Source organism: Gossypium arboreum, chromosome 4, assembly GCF_025698485.1.
Source record: "Gossypium arboreum isolate Shixiya-1 chromosome 4, ASM2569848v2, whole genome shotgun sequence".
NCBI lineage: Eukaryota > Viridiplantae > Streptophyta > Magnoliopsida > Malvales > Malvaceae > Gossypium > Gossypium arboreum.
The window spans coordinates 121,073,902-121,092,149 of NC_069073.1; the positions used below are offsets into that span (position 1 = coordinate 121,073,902).

The following is an 18,248-nucleotide window of genomic DNA, read 5'->3' on the forward strand; positions in this document are numbered from 1 at the left end:
AAGCTCGATTTAGCTCAATTCAGTTACACCCCTATTCCAATCTCTTCTCTCGTAAGAAACATTCATTGATACCAAATATATTCAGATTACATAATTCAGGTATCTCCATATTTAATATTTTTTTAGTTTTAATGTTTAAATTTTTCTTCTTTTTTTTGCAATCTGATGCCTTTGTTGGGGTTTCTCACTGCCCCCGTATATAAGTCCATTTGCTCATGACTTAGATTCTGCTTCTTGCACGATGGAAACAACAATGGATTTTAAGTACCTTAAAATTTTATTCTTAGTTTTTGAAGTTTTGCTCCTACATTTCAACCACTGAGTTTCTTAAAAGATAAAAATATAATCTTTAACGTTTACTATATTTTCATTTTATTTTATTTTTTAATTATTTTAACTTTCAACTTTTAAATTTTAATTAAATTATTTATTTTTTATGAAAAATTAATTGAATTATTAAAATTTTAATAATATTGACATGACAACTAAGGTGACATTATACTTTACTGTTAACATATATAAATATTTTAAAAAATTTATGAATTTTTTATTTTTTGAATATTTTTAACTTATGCGAGGACTGTCAACACTCAATTAAGCGTTAAGCGGGGTTGCTAAGGGCTCTAACCCCTAAAATGAAAATTTTTCATTTAATTCCCTTATAATTTATAAAATTTTATATTAATAATGGTAAAATTGCATTGACCCTAAAAATGATAAAAATTTAATTTAATTCTGTAAATTTTATAAAAATAGGCTATTAAAATAATAAAATTAAATTTTATTATCGTAAAGATATACAATTTAATTTTGATTTCCGAAAAAATTCTAACTTCGCCCTTGGTCATGCTAGTGACCACATTAATGCCATTAAAATCTTAACATTTCAATTAGTTTTTCCATCCAAAAGCAACTGAATTGACAAAATTTTAAAAATTGAGGATCAAAATGACTCAAAAAAAAATAATACCCACAATGATAGAATGTGTAAACGTTAGGATTAAATTTATCATTTTGCCTTTTTTAAAATTTGAAGATAAACATCTACGTGAGATAAAACACTAGCCACACACAAAGGAAAGAAAAAACAAACTAGCCTAAGTGAAATATAAATATGTACGAGACATGCTAATATTTTTATTGGTCAATATGCATGATTTCTTACTGTTAAGTTTTGTTCTCAAATGCGCAAATATTAAGTATAAAAAAATTGATATGATACCTAAAAAATAGAAGAGATCAAAAAAAGAAAATTCAATGGGGCGGACTCTCCATGCATTATATCCTCAAAAATAGATAAACTACCCATCAAATGAGCCTCTCCAGGACGAGCTAGAATGTCTTTTGTTAGATACTGCCAAGGCAGGAGCACACCTAGACCCAGGCACACGCCTCGACACCCCATCGTGCTCCCCATCAGATGAGGCTCGCCATAAAGAGTCTAAAGATCTGTTGATAAATAATGCTAAAGCACAAGGTCGTGCATGGCTTGATTAGGGACGGTAAAAAAATCCAAAATTGACTGATTCCGAACCAATATTTACAAAATTACCTATTTACTTATTCTGATCATATCTGTTATTTTTTATATAATGCCTAAAATTATCTATAGCTCATCACTAACCCATAAATAGAAAGATGATGCTATTCAACGCACTCGAATCACGTCTTACATTAACAACCATACTCATGCCAATTGAGCTAAGACTCAATTGGTCTTACTTAATATTAGTTAAGTTAAATAATCTCTAAAATTTACTACTATTAGCATATCTCTACTAACTCTAGTAGTCTCCCTTTCACCTAGTAAGTTTTACTCTCCCCTCTTTCTCTCTTCTTAATTTATTTTCCCAAATTTTCTCTCTTTGTAAGGAAACTTTGTGCAAGTCTGTAAATAGATATTAGCACATAGTTTCAGAGGTAAATATTAGCAACTTAAAAGAAAAATGGTGCCAAAACCTATCATTTTTAGAAAATAACAATAAATAACAATTTCACAAAAAATCAAAAAATATATTTTTTAAAAAGTTAGAACTCTTGGATTGGAATCTAATTTACTATTGATTTTCGAGTTCTGATTCAGTGAATTCATTTTTTTAAAATCAAAGCTGGGTCGATGTCAAGGCAGGGCTATAGAGAATCCGGTCAGGGTCAAGGCAAGCAAAAAACCGCCCCACCTGTTGCCATCACTAGGCTTGACACACCCGATTACAATGAGTTTCAAGCTTACGCTTTCTTTAATACAAATTAAGTACACAACATTTTTAAAGAAGACAACCCCAAAAATCCTACAAACCACTTGAAAAATGTACCTCAAACAAAAAGATTTCCCCATTGAATCCCATATCCATTATTCGCAGATTAAAAGCGAAACTAGTGTGAACTAAATAGGAGTGTAAATAAAACATCAATGCTCACAAGCTGTTTGAGTTTTATATTTAAAAGATTTAAACCGAATTCAATTTAATAATTATTGAGTTGAACTAAATTAAGCTCAAGCTATTGATTAAACTGAATTCAAGCAGCTCACAAACCAGGTCAAGCTTTTCATTTTAATATAATTTATATTATGAAATTACATTTTTATCATTGTTCGTTTAATCAAGCTCAAGAGAGCTCAGGAAGCTCGATTATGTTCAGAGCCTAATCAAGCTTAAACTAATTGCTAAAATTGACACACAAACATAATCCAGCTTGGGCAATTCTGAGAAGTTGATGTTCAATCAAGCTCAAATCAAGCATTGAACCTTGAATTTCAAGTCGAGCTGACCAATATTCATGCACGACTCAGCCCAATTACACCCTAAAACTAAAGGCTTATAACACGTACTTAGCGAACCCAATAGTGATTCATTAAACCCATATCCATGGCTAATTAATTCTTTATAAAACTTAAATTGCAACAATGCCAAAACACAGCAAAAATAAGCATTAAGGCAAAAAACTTATCACATAAAACATATAGTTTGATCCAAAATTAAACGATATTAAAAATCTCATTTCAAGTTTAACTCAAAAAAAAAAAACGAAACATAACAATAATCTAACAGAAATGTCATTCAGATCCAATAAACCAAGAACCCTAACCTAAGCGGTGAGCACAACAGCACCACCAGCCTCCTTAATTTTCTTCTCAGCGGTCTTCGACACCAACTTAGCCTTGACGACCACCGGTTGATTCTCCGGCAAAACACCTTTGCCGAGGACTTTAAAGTACCCGAACTGTGTCACGTCGATCATCGGAGTGGCATCCTTGGTGGCCTTGGCTTTCACGTCCTCCGGGATAAGAGACCAGAGCTTGTCGATGTTGACGATGGGGCAATGGAACTTGTTACGGAGCCTGTGGAAGTACCTCATACCAACCTTACCGAAATAACCAGGATGGTACTTGTCGAAGAGGATCCTGTGGTGGTGCATGCCTCCAGCGTTACCGCGACCCCCGGGGTGCTTCCTATGCTTCCCGATACGACCGTGACCGGCGCTCACATGGCCGCGCTTCTTGCGGTTCTTCTTGAAGCGGGTTGTCATTTTGGGAGGTTGGTGAAGATCTGGGAGAAGCCGAGTGTTTGTAGGCGGCTGAGATGGGAGAAAATAAGAGTTAGGGCTTGTGGGGGTTATATGGTTGTGGGATAAAATTAGGTTTCCGGTTTTACCCTCTAGGGTTTTTCCATTTTACGTGTGTGCCCTTTCGGGTTGCTGCGGTTTTTTGTGTATGTGTGTGTTTTGCCCTTCTAATGAAAGGCCTTTGGGTTAATAAATCTCCGTCCTAATAAAATTATCTTATTTTGATTTTTAATAATTGAAATTTTATTTTTTATTTTAAAATACTTTTTATAAATAATTTAAAAATACATTTGTTTATAAATTAAGATGCAAGAATATTGGATATAATATCAATGCATAAGTCACATCTTTTGTCCGTAAATAATAACATAAAATTTTATCATTAAATAAAATAAAAAATAGTGAAGGGTTTATAAATAAATATTAATAAATTTATTTAAACATGACTAAATGATAATTTATTATAAATATATGCTTAAATTTTCAAATTTGAATTCAAGACTCTATGCTCTAAACCTAAGACCCTAAACTCTTAAAATCAATATATTAAATCTGAAAGTTATTAATATTTATTTATAATAGTTACGATTAATGTTTAAATAAAATTATTAGTATTTATTTACAAGTTATTCATATTTTTTATTTAACTTAATAATGATGTATTATGTTATTATCCACTAATGATACATGAGACTTATACACCGACTATACATTAAATATTATTTAAATTAATATATATATATATATTCATTTTTAATCACTTAAGACATAAACACTTATGTACCAACTCATAGTTGGTAATTTAGTGAGAATTTTGATGTTTTGCATGTAAAGTCCAAAATTGTCCTTCATTAGTTGAAATGGTTATTGGAGTTGCAATTTTTTTTTCTTGATATAATGACATTTGCTTTAATTCATTTTATGGTCTGAAATTAATTTTGTTCGAATTGATAGTATTATTTAAGTAAAATTCTCTCAATAATGAGGATTATAATATTTAAATTTAGTTCAAATGTTAGGGAAAGAAATCTTCGTCATTTCTTCCAACCACTTGTTGGTTGTAGTTTAGTTACGCCTAGAGATGTTTTGTGCTAGCTCCCTTTTGCATGTCATCACTCAACTGCACCTCAACTTACGACAATTTTTTGGTGTGTAACCTTATATCCTTGTTCTTATTTTGTAGGGACGGCGTCAAATAATAAGCAAGAGCCTTGGTCTCTTGAAATGGTAATTTATTATTTTAGTCTCTTGAAGTTTTTAAAATTATAAGTCAGTTTAATGATAAAAATGCACTTTGACACCAAAAATGAAAAAGAATTCGATTTAATTCCTTCAAAATTCTAAAATAATAAACATATACAAATATAAAATTGTACTTTGATCTCTTTAAATTTTTATAATTTAATTTTGACCACAGATATAAACTTCTGGCTAAATCCCTTATTGATTGAGCATATATGAAGCATCATTTAAAAATACCTGACTAAGAGTTATGAGTAGAATAAAGCATACTTTTATGAATAACATAGAACATATCTCAAGCCATCTAAATATTGATATTTTGAAATATGATTTATCATAATCTTGTTAAAATTCCATTCAAAGCACGTGAGCTTTCGAGACTTAAACTTTGAATCAAACTTTATATTCTCTGTCATTGCTCTCTTGATGTTTAAATTTAAGTGACAATAAAAACTTTTAAACTCATACGACATATCTCATCATAGTGTCAATGTATATGCCCTAGGTCTTCCTTCCTTCACATATGAAACTTGCATGTACATGAACAATTTATTGTGATTGGTTTTGTCAACATTAGGTTAACACAACTTTGATCAATGTACCTTAACAACTTTGATCAATATAAAGATACATGGATTTGGTCAATGTACCTTAGATAATTATAAAATGTGTATTTTAGAATTATAAATTTCACGTGACCATGATCAATACCATAAATTCCAACGATTGTACTAACTCCTAATAAACCAACATTTTTTTCATGACAAAGCTCGTGGCTTTGGCGTTATCATAATTGAATCATCATCGAGGCTATCCACCACATTCATCCTTTCTTCTACAACGATGATAATGATTCAATGTTGATAAAAACTCTGCAAAGGATAAAGAATTTTATCTATTTGATAGATGAAAGGTTGCTGGACAATGAAAACGGTGTCGTAAACATTGGTGTTGAATATCCCCAATGTCATGTTGATGGTGTTTCTCGATGCGGTGACATTGAGAGGAAACCTTTCATTGCTATTTAAAACCTTCTATTTTTTATGGAAATAAATTAAATTAAAGTGTATTTACTTCATTTTCATTTCTTCAAATGAAAAGAAATTAGATTAATTTTAATTTGAAAAAAAAAATTATTGCTAAGAGGCCTGAACTCTCAATTAACAAGTCAACAATGTGTCAAGTGGTATAATTTAATTGATTAATATGCCACATCGACAATAATTTTAACGACATTAGAGTCAAATATCACATTCATAAACGGAGCTAAACTCCAAGTATTAAATTGAACATTTTGAAAGAGGAATTATTCATATTAGAACAAACCCTAACATATAAGGCCCAATTATGCCTTTATCCCATTTATTTAAATCGGTCCAACCTAAATTTTAAGAGATAAAGCAACATAATATTTTTTTTTCATTTTAGGTTAAATTTGGTAACTTTTCCCAGTTTGGTATCAAACTAAAAGTCTATTAAAATATAATGACATGATACTATAATATTATGTCGTATCATTATCTGAAAATTATTAAAATTTTATATAAAATCTAAAAATACATATTATTTAAACAATTCAATTCCATTGATGATATGCCATAATTTTAGAATCTTATCTCATTATAACTTAATAGAATCAGTTTAGAAAAGCTGCCAAAATTTGGGACTAATGTTGAAAAAAAGTTCAAGGGCTAAAATGAGAAAATTTGTCAAAAATAGGGACTAAATGCTATTTTATCCCTTCTAAAAATCTTATACCATTTGGGTGTAGAACGGCGCGTGGTGTAGAAAATTTCATCGATCTATACATCAGAAAAAGTTAGGGTTCATGGGGCATGGGTTCAGCCCTCCAAAAAGTAAAAACCAAAAAAATAAATAAAAAGGAAAAAAAATATCCCTTTTTATTCATCTCATAAATCTGATTTTATTTCCTTCAATCAATTCATAAGAAAAAAATTACTAAAATTTCTACCAAAAATCCCAAACCCTTCCATTAAAATCATCAAAAACGAAAAATCATAGTCATAGACGCTCTTTAATTCAAAACGCAAAATGGATGCGTATCAGCAGCAGCAGCACCGCTACATGCGACCGCCGCCGCCCCCACCTCCGCAAGCATCTCCGACTGATCCTCACCTCCAACAACAACATTATTACCAGTACCAACCACCGCAACCTCCTCCGAGAGCAGCTGCACCGCCACCACCGGGTTCATGGTACTCTAACCAATTCCAATTCCAGTATCAGCAGTATCACAATCAATCTCATTCTGTGCCGCCACACCATCACCCTCCTTCCCCACAGCAACCGCCGTCTCAGTGGGGTCCGCCTCCTCATCCTGATCATTCCGCTTATCCTCCGCCTCCTCCTCTTCCTTTTCCCCCGCACCACCATAACGGAAGTAACCATTTCGCTCCGCCGCCACCGCCTCCTCCTCCTAGACCTTACATGCCTCCTTCGCAGATTCCCAATACTTTCTCTCATGTCAATCAGGTTATTTGTCTCATTTCCATTATTTTTTTCATTTTCCCCTAATTTTATTTATATTTTTAAGTAAATAGCTGCTTATTCGGTTCTTTTCATCAAATGACTTTTCTTTGTTGTAACTCTGTTTTCATTCTACAGGAATGGAGCAATCCAAATTGGTCTCATCATCAAGGTGAGTATTAACTTGATTTTCTGGTTTCATTCCCCATTCTCATGTTATTTAGCTTTTTGTCGGCTTCAATAGAATTAGATCGATATATCCATATGTTTAGAGACTGCAGACTGCTCCTTTTGAATGTTAGTATGGTTTTTTTTTTCTGAAGGATTCTTATCCCATACATGCTAAGAGTTTATTATTTTATGTTGTTGTATGTTAATTTAAGTACTTATAAACCCACGGTGAAGCTCAAATGCTGTACTTATAATAGATAGATTGAATGATTAAGGCTTCATTTAAATTGGTTCCATGCACCCCCTTGTTTATGGTTAAATGGAATGCAAACTGGTTGTTACCCGTAACAATGTATTTCTTAGTACCAACTAAAAGGTAAGCGTGCGATAGCAATTGTTTTAGGTGTTGGCTATTGATTATCCGTACAATATAAGTTGCTGAATGAAATATATAAGATACAAATGTCTGTGTTGCTACCCATATAAGCCATGCGCCCTGGTTGTGAAAGTTAATCTGAACCTGTGCTTGTCTTATTTTATGTTGATGTTGATGGATTTGGCTTGCAATAATTTTCTGGTGCCAGCCCACAACAACGTGGAAGATTGGGGAGCCAAAGCTAGAGAATGGGCAAACACTAGGGCTGCCATGCAGGACCAGCCAGTTCAATCACAAATTACTCCAGCTGGCCGGCCGGAGGATCAAAACCATTTTCATGATCCATATTCACAAGCTGTTGATCCTCATTATATGGATGCTCAACAGGCACTGCCAATTTCTAGCTATCAGCAGTTCCCTGTTCCAGCAGCATCTCCTCATGGACCACCAACAACTTATCCGACTGAGACTTTATCTAACAACTCCAGATCATCTTCATATATTCCTGATGGTTGTCTACCCTACAATGTTAGAGATGGAACTTCAGCAAGGGATCCGAACTGTGGATTTCTTCACCAAGAAAGTTTACCTGCCAGTTCATCTGTTCATCTGCAGGAGGTACCTTCTAGTTATTCTTCGGTTTCAGGTAATAATTTCACCAAGTAAATTGAACTTGCTTGTGAAGCTAGTGCTGAAGGGCTGCTTCTATAGACCGCATTTTCTACACCATTCTATACTTTTGAATAGCCTTTTGTACTTCTAAACAGGAACTTTTTAGCAACTATCATTCAGAAAAACTCATGATGCGTAGGGTATGTAGCCTAACTAAAATGATAGCGTGGTTGACCAGGATTTATATGACCTGGAAGGGTCTTTTCCTAGTTATTGGATGCTGTTGTGCTCTAAATTTTTATGTCCTTGGTCTGAGTTAAAATTGTCCGCAAATATTCCGAAGGAGCTATTCTAAAATATGTACTTGGTTGTTTGAGTGATTGCTTTTGTGTTGTGATATCACACTTCAGTGGTCAACCTAATGGCTTTGTTTGTCAGATGAAAAAATAGAATTCGCAAATGATAGTTAATGTGGAACTAATTCCCTTGTATGATTTATTCTTATCAGTCCACACTGGTTATATAAATCTACCTTGTTATCTGGACTGCTGTCATGTATCAATAATTTTCTTATGTTCAAACACCATGCTGATCTTGTTACAAAGTGTTAAATGGATAAAGCAATGAAGAATTTAATGGCATGAAAATGTTGTCTGGAGTTACTCTCTTTTTTTATTGGACTTTTAATTACTATTAAATTAGATAACACATTCTAAATTATGTCAAGATATTATTGTTAGCAGAGAATGAATATTTTTTCTTTCTTTTTCTCTAAACATACTACTCTATCTATTGAAGTTATTTAATGGCATTTTGTTTTATGGAACATGTCCAAAAGTTTCATTTCTTCGCACTACCATTACTTGTTCACTTATTTAGCTAAAGTAACATGAGTTATAGCTTCTGTTTCTTCTGATCTACCAAATAATTAGAAGTGCCTAGAAATGGCATTTATAATTGTTAACAGAATTGTAAACACGGCACCTCTTGTTGCAGCCTGTTCTGCTCTGGTGGAAACAAGCTTATGTTCTTTAATGCATGCCAAAACTAAAAAAAGCCTTTGTTAACATTTGGAAATTGCTGAACTACTTCTTTAGCTCTTACATGCTTGAGTGGGTTTGTTCAATTTTTTCTGCTTGCTTTTCTGTTAAGTTATCAAACTACAAGCTTAGTGTTGTGCAATATATCTTACTAAATGAACAGAAAAATTGATTAATAATTGCACAAGGATGCATATGTTTTACTGGCAATATATCTCTATCACAGTGTGGTTGCTATATCACGTGCTGATGACTTTGATATGATAAATGAATGCTTCATTTTGAAAATCAAAAGGCAACCTATATTTGAATGCCGAAAGATAAAAGGAGGTAAAGTAAATCAGTGGTAATGCAAAGGAAGTAGTACAGAATATGCAATAAGTATTTACCAGTATGCCTCCCAATATGAGATCATTTCTAAAATAAAAATTTGAGGGTAAAAGGCTAAACCATCTGGTTAATAACTACTATACTTTCTCTTGATTTGATGGAACTTCAAATAGGAGAACTTGTAGGGGTTTGAAGTGATTTAATTCATTTCTAAAACTCCCTTCCCCCTGCTGAAAGAACTCACAATTTTTTTTCTGGATCACTTTACTCTTATCTACCTCCCTCCATCCAAACACACCATTAGAGATTTTCATAAAAAGTAAAATTGAATTGAAAGTGTTCTTTGGCAGGTTATCAGAATTCTGAATTCTGGAAAGCTGACCACTTATGAGATATCTTGTAACTGCATATTGCTGACTAATCTAGTTGTGTAATGTTCCCTTTTTAAGGATTGAGTTACGATAAGACTAAAGCCTTAAGTTGTCTCTTTTGGTGGAAAGATTTAAGTGGATAAATTTTCTCTGTTAAGCTACTCTTCCTGTCAAAAATATCTTCTATAGCGCAGATAGGAGAAGTGCAGCAATTTGGCTTTTCATGTGAATGGCAGCCAAGGGCTGCTAGGGATGTTATATGTTGTTTTATTTGCTATTTGACTTCTCTCTAAAATGCCAGGGAAGGAAAAATCTGCAGATCAAAAGGAGCAGTCATATAAGCCATTTCCCTTGCCCATTTCATCAGCCCAAGAGTCGGCATATCATATGCAACCTCCATTGCCTGATACTGGGAGATCAGTTCTCAGCGAGCAATCTTTGTTGTATGGCAATCAGACAGCAGCTCCTGCAGCTGATCTTAGTGATCGCCCTTTAGATTTTGCACCTAGGTTTAATAATGATCATGACCCACAGATGCTGTCCAATTATGCTGCTCATCATGAATCACTGGGAACTGTGAGAGGCGTTGATCCTGTTGCTATTTCATCTTCAATTAATTCCTGGACTCCTCCAGTAGCACCTGATGCAGTTTATCCTCCAGTTCTTCCACCTGGAGCACAGGTCTTCCTTCAAGCATTGTCAGTTATCTTTGATTTATTCTCAGGTTTTAGTATGCTGATATAAAATCCATTTTCCAGCATGACCCGTTGTCAGTGCCTTCCCCTGTTTCTGGACACCCGGCACCTTCATTTCCAAGGTTTCCTGGGCCAAGTTTTCAGCCACACATTCCATCTGCAACTGCTCCTTTTGGTCTTGGTGTGGGAGCTCAACTTCATCCTGCTGCAGCCTTTCCTGGTGATACGTATGGAGCCATTCCTGAACGACCCAAAAAGGTGTTGAATACTTTACAGTTTATACTATGTTAAATTTGAAAACCTTCATGATGTCATTGCTGAGTTCTTCTTATGGAATTTTATCCAGGGTCCTGTGCCTAATTGGCTTAAGGAAGAAATATTAAGGAACAAAGCCACTATAGCCAAGTCTTCTCTAGAACTTCCTAAAGAAGAAACAGAATCCATTGAGGATGAAGCTGTTGATAAATCCTTGGCTAAAAATGATCAAGCAGATAGCAAAAGCATTGATTCTTCTAAATCAACTGAAGAAGAGGATGATGATGAGGTTCTACTATTTCTGCCATTAACTCATTGATATCTCAATATGCCTTTGATGATTTTTCTTATTATAATTTGATGTCTTTGAGATAAGACCTACTGCTTTTTATTTCTGTAGGATTATGTTGAAGCAGCCAGAACTGCAGCTATTAACCAGGAAATAAAACGTGTTCTAACTGAAGTCCTTTTAAAGGTTTCTGCTTTTTAAGTCCTTATGGTTTATTGTGTGTGTGTGCAAGTGTGCTGTTGATCTAATTCATGCCTTTGATCAGGTCACAGATGAATTGTTTAGTGAAATTGCGACCAAAGTTGTTAATGAAGATGACTCAACAATTGAAGGTAAGCGGATAGTGGTGTTTGGATTTTTTTTTCCTGGATATTTCTTATGCAAATACTGAAGTCTGCTAGCTTCGTCTTTAATGCTATCTTTTCTTTTCATTTCACCATTTTTTTTATAACTGCTGAACTACAGTTGATCACAACACTGCTGCTTCAAGTCACAAGGTATCACCATCTTCTTCACTTGCCCCAACTCCTAAGGCTTCTGCAAGGGTACTAGTTCCAGGTAGAGCAAAAGAACCAGACACTGGTGGTGTTACAGAAAAATCTAGTTCAAGCTCCCCTGGAAATGTTCTGGGCCTTGCAAATTATGCCTCTGATGATGAAGATGATGAAATTCAAAGTGCCAAGATACCAGATTCAAGGAGTAATGATGCTGTTCTGCAGTCCAGCATTAGGAAGCTTTCACAAGGCATTGATGTAACAGAGAATGGCAGTTCACAGGTCGTACTTGATGAGCACAGGGGAGTTGAAAAGAATTTTGGAAGTGATATGAAGTCTGAAAGCAGAAGAGACACTACTGATGACAGTGCAGAGAGGAACTATGAAAATTCATTTTCTTCCAAGTTGATTTCTGGAAATGAAATTAATATTAATAGTGGAAAGCTGCAGTATGGAAATAATGGTTCTAAGATGGATGATATTTTGGGCGCACGGGTTATAAAAAAATCTGATTCTGAGCTGCTTGATGAAGGTGTTGTTAAAAAATCAACAAAATCTGAATCGCAAAGTAGGGAAACAAGACTAAAATCAGATAAGAATGATCGACATGAAAGTAGAAAGAGTTCTTTCAGTAAAGACCCTGATAGTGGTAGGGAGTTGGAGGTCATTAAGAGTAGGGGAGAGCAGAAGGGAGATGAGAATCATATGAGAGAGGACGAGAGGCATAGAAAACAAAAGATAGAAGATAGAAACAGCTCAAAAGAGAGAGAAAAAGAGCCTAAATCTGGAGAAAAAGCCAAGGAATCTGATTCAAGAAAAAGATCCAGTCATCATGATGCCAAGGATGACAAGAAAGATGCAGATAGATCTAACAGAGCTAGTGCCAAAGAAGATGTTGGCAGAAAAAGAGAACGGACAAAAGAGGAAGACAGGTCAAGACATAAACGTGGGAGTGACTCAAGCAGGCACAAGAGAAGAAGGTCCTCGTCCATTAGCAGTAGAGGCAGAAAGAGCAAGGATAACTCCAGTGATCATGCTAATGAATCAAGTGATGCAACGTCAGATGGTTCTAAAAGGTTCATCATTGACAACTAAAGATTATTTGTTCATTCTATCTTTTGATTGAGTTATTTAGCTTCTAATTTTCTGTTGTATGCTACAGGAAGTCGCGTTCAAGAAAACAACGATCTTCACCTTCTCCTATCAAGTCTAGAAGAAGGTAACCTGTATCAGTACTTTCGCTTCTGTTTATGTTTTGCATATTCTTTTTATGCAGACTGAGCCCTTGGCAGGTTTTGTCTGTTCTATTTGTTTTTGTGCAGATACTGTCATGATAATTATTAGGAACTTAAACTAAAGAAACAATGATGACCTGTTTCAAATGCTACCCAGCACTGAACTGTGACTAACTTTCATGTTCTATTTATTGCCTCATAAAGCACCCTGTTCATTTTCTGTTCGATTTGAATTGTACTTCTGATTATTACCTTTTCTGCCTGATAGTTCTTTTGTGCTTTTAGTGAATGGTTTCCACAAGGCTAAGTTTTAGTTGTGTTGTTAAATTATATGTGTTTGCTGATCAATAGATTGTTGGTTGGTTACTGGCATTATTCTTGTTTGGGTATTTTTCACCATATTCACTTGTCAAGCAGATATAGTATGATCTGGTGACTAAATTGTCTAATGAAGCCTCGCTATAAAGATATAATAAAGTGCTTGAATACGTCGTCTATCGTATTTTACCCTGTTAATTGTGGTCCTCTTATTATTTTAGTGCATTTACTATTGTTGTTTATACCATATATGGTCTCTTTTGTCATATACTGTATTTTTTTGTTTACAAGTTAACCATGATTAGGGGTGTAATCAAGCTGAGCTGAGCAATGCTGCCAAGCTCGAGCTTGACTCGAAATTCTGATCTCGATATGGGCTTGAGCTTGATCGAACATCTGTTTTCAAACTTGAGCTCAATTAAAGTAAATTTACCAAGTTTTGTACTCTAGCTCAAATTCGAGCTCAAGCTCAGCTCGATTATTGAGTTTAGGGTTAATAATGTATATTAAGGGCAATAATGTAATTTAATAATATAAAAATAATGAAAAACTCAATAAGGCTCGCAAGCCGTTCAAGTCAAGTATTACTAAGCTTGAATTCAGCTTGATAATTACCAAATCGTGTTCAAATTTTTTTTTTAGTTGAACTTGAGTAGCTTGCGAGCACCGGTGTCTGATTTACACCCCCCCCCCCACAAAAAAAAAAAAACCATGATTTGTTATTCAGACAATTTAACTTTTAATTCTTTCTTACATGAATGTTAGTCTGGTTGTGACTATGGAAATTTTAATCTTCCCTTTTTGTAAGTGAACTATATTTATTCCGTTTTATATTTAACTGCTTCTATAGCTACTCCGTTGACTGTCCTCTCTCTCTCACATCCGATTTCATTTTGCATTCTCTAATGCAAATTAGATGGATAATTTGACAACACATTAGTAATGGTGCTATGTTGAATGTTCTAAAGCTCCTTTTTTAGATTACCTATGGGTTTGGTTATTTGCGGTTTCTTAGTTATTGCTTGAAGGTCTTCGGTTTCCATTTTCATTATCACCAAAAGATAAACGATAACGTGTAACTGGCTGGTCATTGTCGAGTTTGACTCTGCACAAGGCTGAGCATTTTTCTCGGTTTATATATGTTTTAACTTACCGAATCAGTATGATGTATGTTTTCGTTTCTAGACAAGTTTCGCGGTCACCACATAGCAAGCATTCTCAGCGCAGGCATTCTCCCTACTCTTCTTCTGAGACTACCAGGTATGTTACCATGCATTCTGAAAATTAGATTAAGTGTTTATGAGACATACACAACCATCATCAAATCCGATATAAGACTCAGGTGAAAGCATCCCGGGTTCTGAAATCTTCAACTGTTTAGTTTTTCTCAACTTGGTTTGATTTACAAACTTATTTTTGCAGGGGAAGGAAGTCAAGGTCAAGGTCACCTGTTCGGCGATAAAAGACGTTCGAAACAACGGGTTTCATTTCATTTATACAGGTGCACAAGCATATAAAGACATTTCGTTCTGGGTTGAAATCTGCAATTCACTCATATCCAGCAACAAATGGGATGCATGATGAAGAGGAAGCCGAGATAGGTATGCCATTATAATATATTTCGACGATTACTGTATCCGATGCTCATGATTTCAAAATAGTCCTACCAGTAATCCGGTTACTGAATATTTCCTTCTCATCACCTTGTTCTCGATTTATTATTTTCCCAGTCTGTTTAGCCATATAGGCCATGTAATGTGATTTCTGTTGTAAGTTTTGTACCATCTTCCATCTTTTTTCAGTTGCCCCACCCAGTAGCTTAGCTTCATGTAATTTCCGTTTATTCACGCAACATGAAATTGTTTTTGTAATAAAAATAAGTTTTAGCAGCATTATTATATAGCAAAAAATATGAGTGCAAGGTTTTAGATAGGAATATTTTAGATGGAGAAAATAATATGAGGAGTTTTGCCTCTATTTAGATATTCAATTTGATTTAACTTTAAATTAAATTTTAATGTAATTATCAAATATCAAAAATCTCGTATAAAAAAAAAGCAAAGAGATTCTTTGAAGAATTCATATTATCTAAACTCAAGATTTTATTAAAAAATAAAATTGGACATTGTTTTAATATTAATTTAAAATCTTTTATAGATTAGTATTTAACTTTATTGATACAAATGTCAACAAAGAAGGAGATAAGGAGGAGAATGTGATGGTGTAAGGAAGACTCCTTCACCTAGACAGGCGAAGAGTCAGTGAAAGTAGATAAGATAGAGAGGTTAAGAAGGCTGAGTGTTGAGAGTATGTAGGGTTGTTGAAAGGCTAAAAGATCGATCCATTCTTCATCGTCGTAAAGGGCATTTATAGGGAAAGAGGGCTCGTTTTCAATGAGGCCAGATCACTAACAAATCTGGGATATAGTGATTGTGCAGTTTACTAAGTGGCAAGATTGTTGTATGTGAGTTATTCTTATGCATAGTACTGCTTTGACATTTCGTTGGCTAAAGTAATACGAGGTTGTCAAAATTTGAACTATGAATTAATATTAGCAAATATTTAAGCAAGACAAATTATTTTAATATTGTTAACTATTTTGATTAAAATATTTATTTGATTTTTTTAAAGAAAGAACATTCTCAACACGAAAACATTAATGCAAGCATGATGAGTTTAAAGAATTGTTTTACAAAAGAAAATTGTATCAACATTTTAATCAAAATAGTTAACAATATTAATTATTTAGACTAACTAATAATAATATAAAAATAGAGAAATCAAATCATATCAAACTAAAATACAAAAACTATTTTGTTTTTTTTTTTAAATATGGACTAGATTAAAAAATTATGCTAAAACCTTCTAGTTGTTCTTTGCTTGCCTTCACCTTTGACTAAACATATTGGCTTCAGTCGTAAACCGGAATCATAAAGCTTAACTCAGTTTCGGTAGTAAACCGGAATAGTAATGCTTATGTTCCATTTCGGTTCAAATTCGTCTTCCAATCATTTGTGCGTTTGAATCCATTTTGGTTAATACAAGTGGGTGTAAGGTTAAATTAGTTGGTATAAGATTTTGATATTTTAAATATATATTTTATTAAATAAACTAGAAATCATATAATAAGTAGAGGTGTTTATGGGCCGGGCTACCTGGTCCAGCTCGAATACTCGCTCGAAATGTGGGAGAGTTTGAGTAAAAATATAGGCTCGAAAAATAGGCTTGGATAAAAAAATAAGGCCCATTTAAAAATGGGCCGGGCCTCGGGTAAGATATTTTTAGCTCGGGCTCGGCCCGAATTCAATAAGGGAGAAAAAATCTACATTTTTTTTTATTTTTGAATGTTATTTTCTTGTTGTTTTCTCCCTATTTTGCTACCATTTTACTATTATGTTGCTACTATTTTGTTGTTATTGTTTGGATATTGTATAAAACTTATTTTCTTATTAATTTTATTATTATTTTAAAGGCATTTGTTAATTTTTTATTATTATTTTAGAGACATTTACTTGTTAAGTTGCATCTATTCTAGTGTTATTTGAGTCTACATATTTTTAAAATTTATTTTTAATTTGTTGGGAAATATTTATTTTGATGTTTTAGTATTTTGATGTATTATATATATTTAAAAATAATATAAAATTTAATGCTAGTCGGATCTGGCCCGAATTTTAGTATTTTTATCCGTGTCGCTTAGGTAAAAGTTTAGGCTCGTTTTTGGGGCCCGGCTCGCCTCATAAACACCTCTAATCATAAGGTATATATATATTAAAAATATTGATAGATTTGAAACAGTAGTTATCCTAGATTCAAAATTCAAAGTGAAATTTGATTAAAGCTCGAGTTGAATTAAATTTTTTAAATTTGGCTTAGTATCGATTACATAGTAAAATGAGATTCATTTTCATTCTCAACATCATATTCGATATTTATGTTAAGTTCAAGTTAAAATTAAGATTTTTAAATACCGAATGAAACGAGTTTGTTTGTCAATCAAATAGTAAGATATTAATATTTGAATTAGGGTTTAGGGTTTATAATTTTAATTATTTAAGTTTTAGCTTAATTTAATAATAGTAAAATTTGTATTTGGGTTACTAGAATACAAAAAATTTATTTGCACAAATGGGCTATTTTACTCAAATGACCTCAAAAAATAATTATTTATATAAATGATGCTAGTTCAAAAATAATCACATAAATGAACAATAAAATTGGATAAGGGGGACTAAATGGTCGACATTAGTATTTTTTTTTTACATAATCATTGCTTGATGATTTTGTCAGGTGTTAAAAAAATATTTTTTTGGTTGTTAGGGACTAGATGACCGACACCCTTATATTTTTTTCATCCTATATCATACTGCTATACATTTATACCAGTATTTGAAAAAAAAAAATTGGGTGGTAAATGTCACAGGGCTAGATCTTTCGTCTCGTGATCAGTGCGGCCTTAGGCGATTCGTTCACTCCAAACTCGCCTAAGTTAGCCTTTACTCCCAAAAGTGAAGATTCTTTTAGAATTCTTCTAAGGCACCAATTTGTATAGCGAAAGCAATTGTGTCAAAAGAACATACAAAAGAATTCTATTACACTTAAGAATTCACCTAGATAGGCAGAGAGTCAGGTAAAGTAGATAAGGTAGGAAGGTTAAGAAGGCTGAATGTTGAAAGTATATAGGGTTGTTGAAAGGTTAAAAGTTTGATTTGTCGTAAAGGGCATTTATAGGGAAAGTGGGCTCATTTTCAATGAGGCTAGGTCACTAA

General features: G+C 33.5%; 2 protein-coding genes across 3 annotated transcripts; one reads left to right on the forward strand and one right to left on the reverse strand.

The window, feature by feature from the left end:
* Positions 1-2,931: 2,931 nt before the first annotated feature.
* On the reverse strand, positions 2,932-3,613 carry LOC108458117 (60S ribosomal protein L27a-3). Its single transcript, XM_017757386.2, has one exon. The coding sequence runs from the start codon at positions 3,526-3,528 to the stop codon at positions 3,088-3,090; it is 441 nt and encodes a 146-aa protein (XP_017612875.1). The 5' UTR covers positions 3,529-3,613; the 3' UTR covers positions 2,932-3,087.
* A 2,962-nt stretch (positions 3,614-6,575) lies between these two features.
* On the forward strand, positions 6,576-15,469 carry LOC108460292 (MADS-box MEF2 type transcription factor MIG1). Of its 2 annotated transcripts, XM_017759732.2 has the most exons (12): positions 6,576-7,299; positions 7,432-7,465; positions 8,049-8,486; positions 10,495-10,874; positions 10,952-11,146; positions 11,235-11,432; positions 11,544-11,618; positions 11,698-11,764; positions 11,898-13,002; positions 13,089-13,145; positions 14,665-14,739; positions 14,902-15,469. In XM_017759732.2, exons 1-12 carry the CDS (start codon positions 6,859-6,861, stop codon positions 14,939-14,941), a joined length of 3,105 nt encoding a protein of 1,034 aa, XP_017615221.1. In that variant the 5' UTR covers positions 6,576-6,858; the 3' UTR covers positions 14,942-15,469. The 2 variants fall into 2 exon arrangements, with proteins under 2 accessions (XP_017615221.1, XP_017615222.1); XM_017759733.2 differs by lacking the exons at positions 14,665-14,739; positions 14,902-15,469 and adding an exon at positions 13,249-13,388.
* The last annotated feature ends 2,779 nt before the right edge of the window (positions 15,470-18,248 follow it).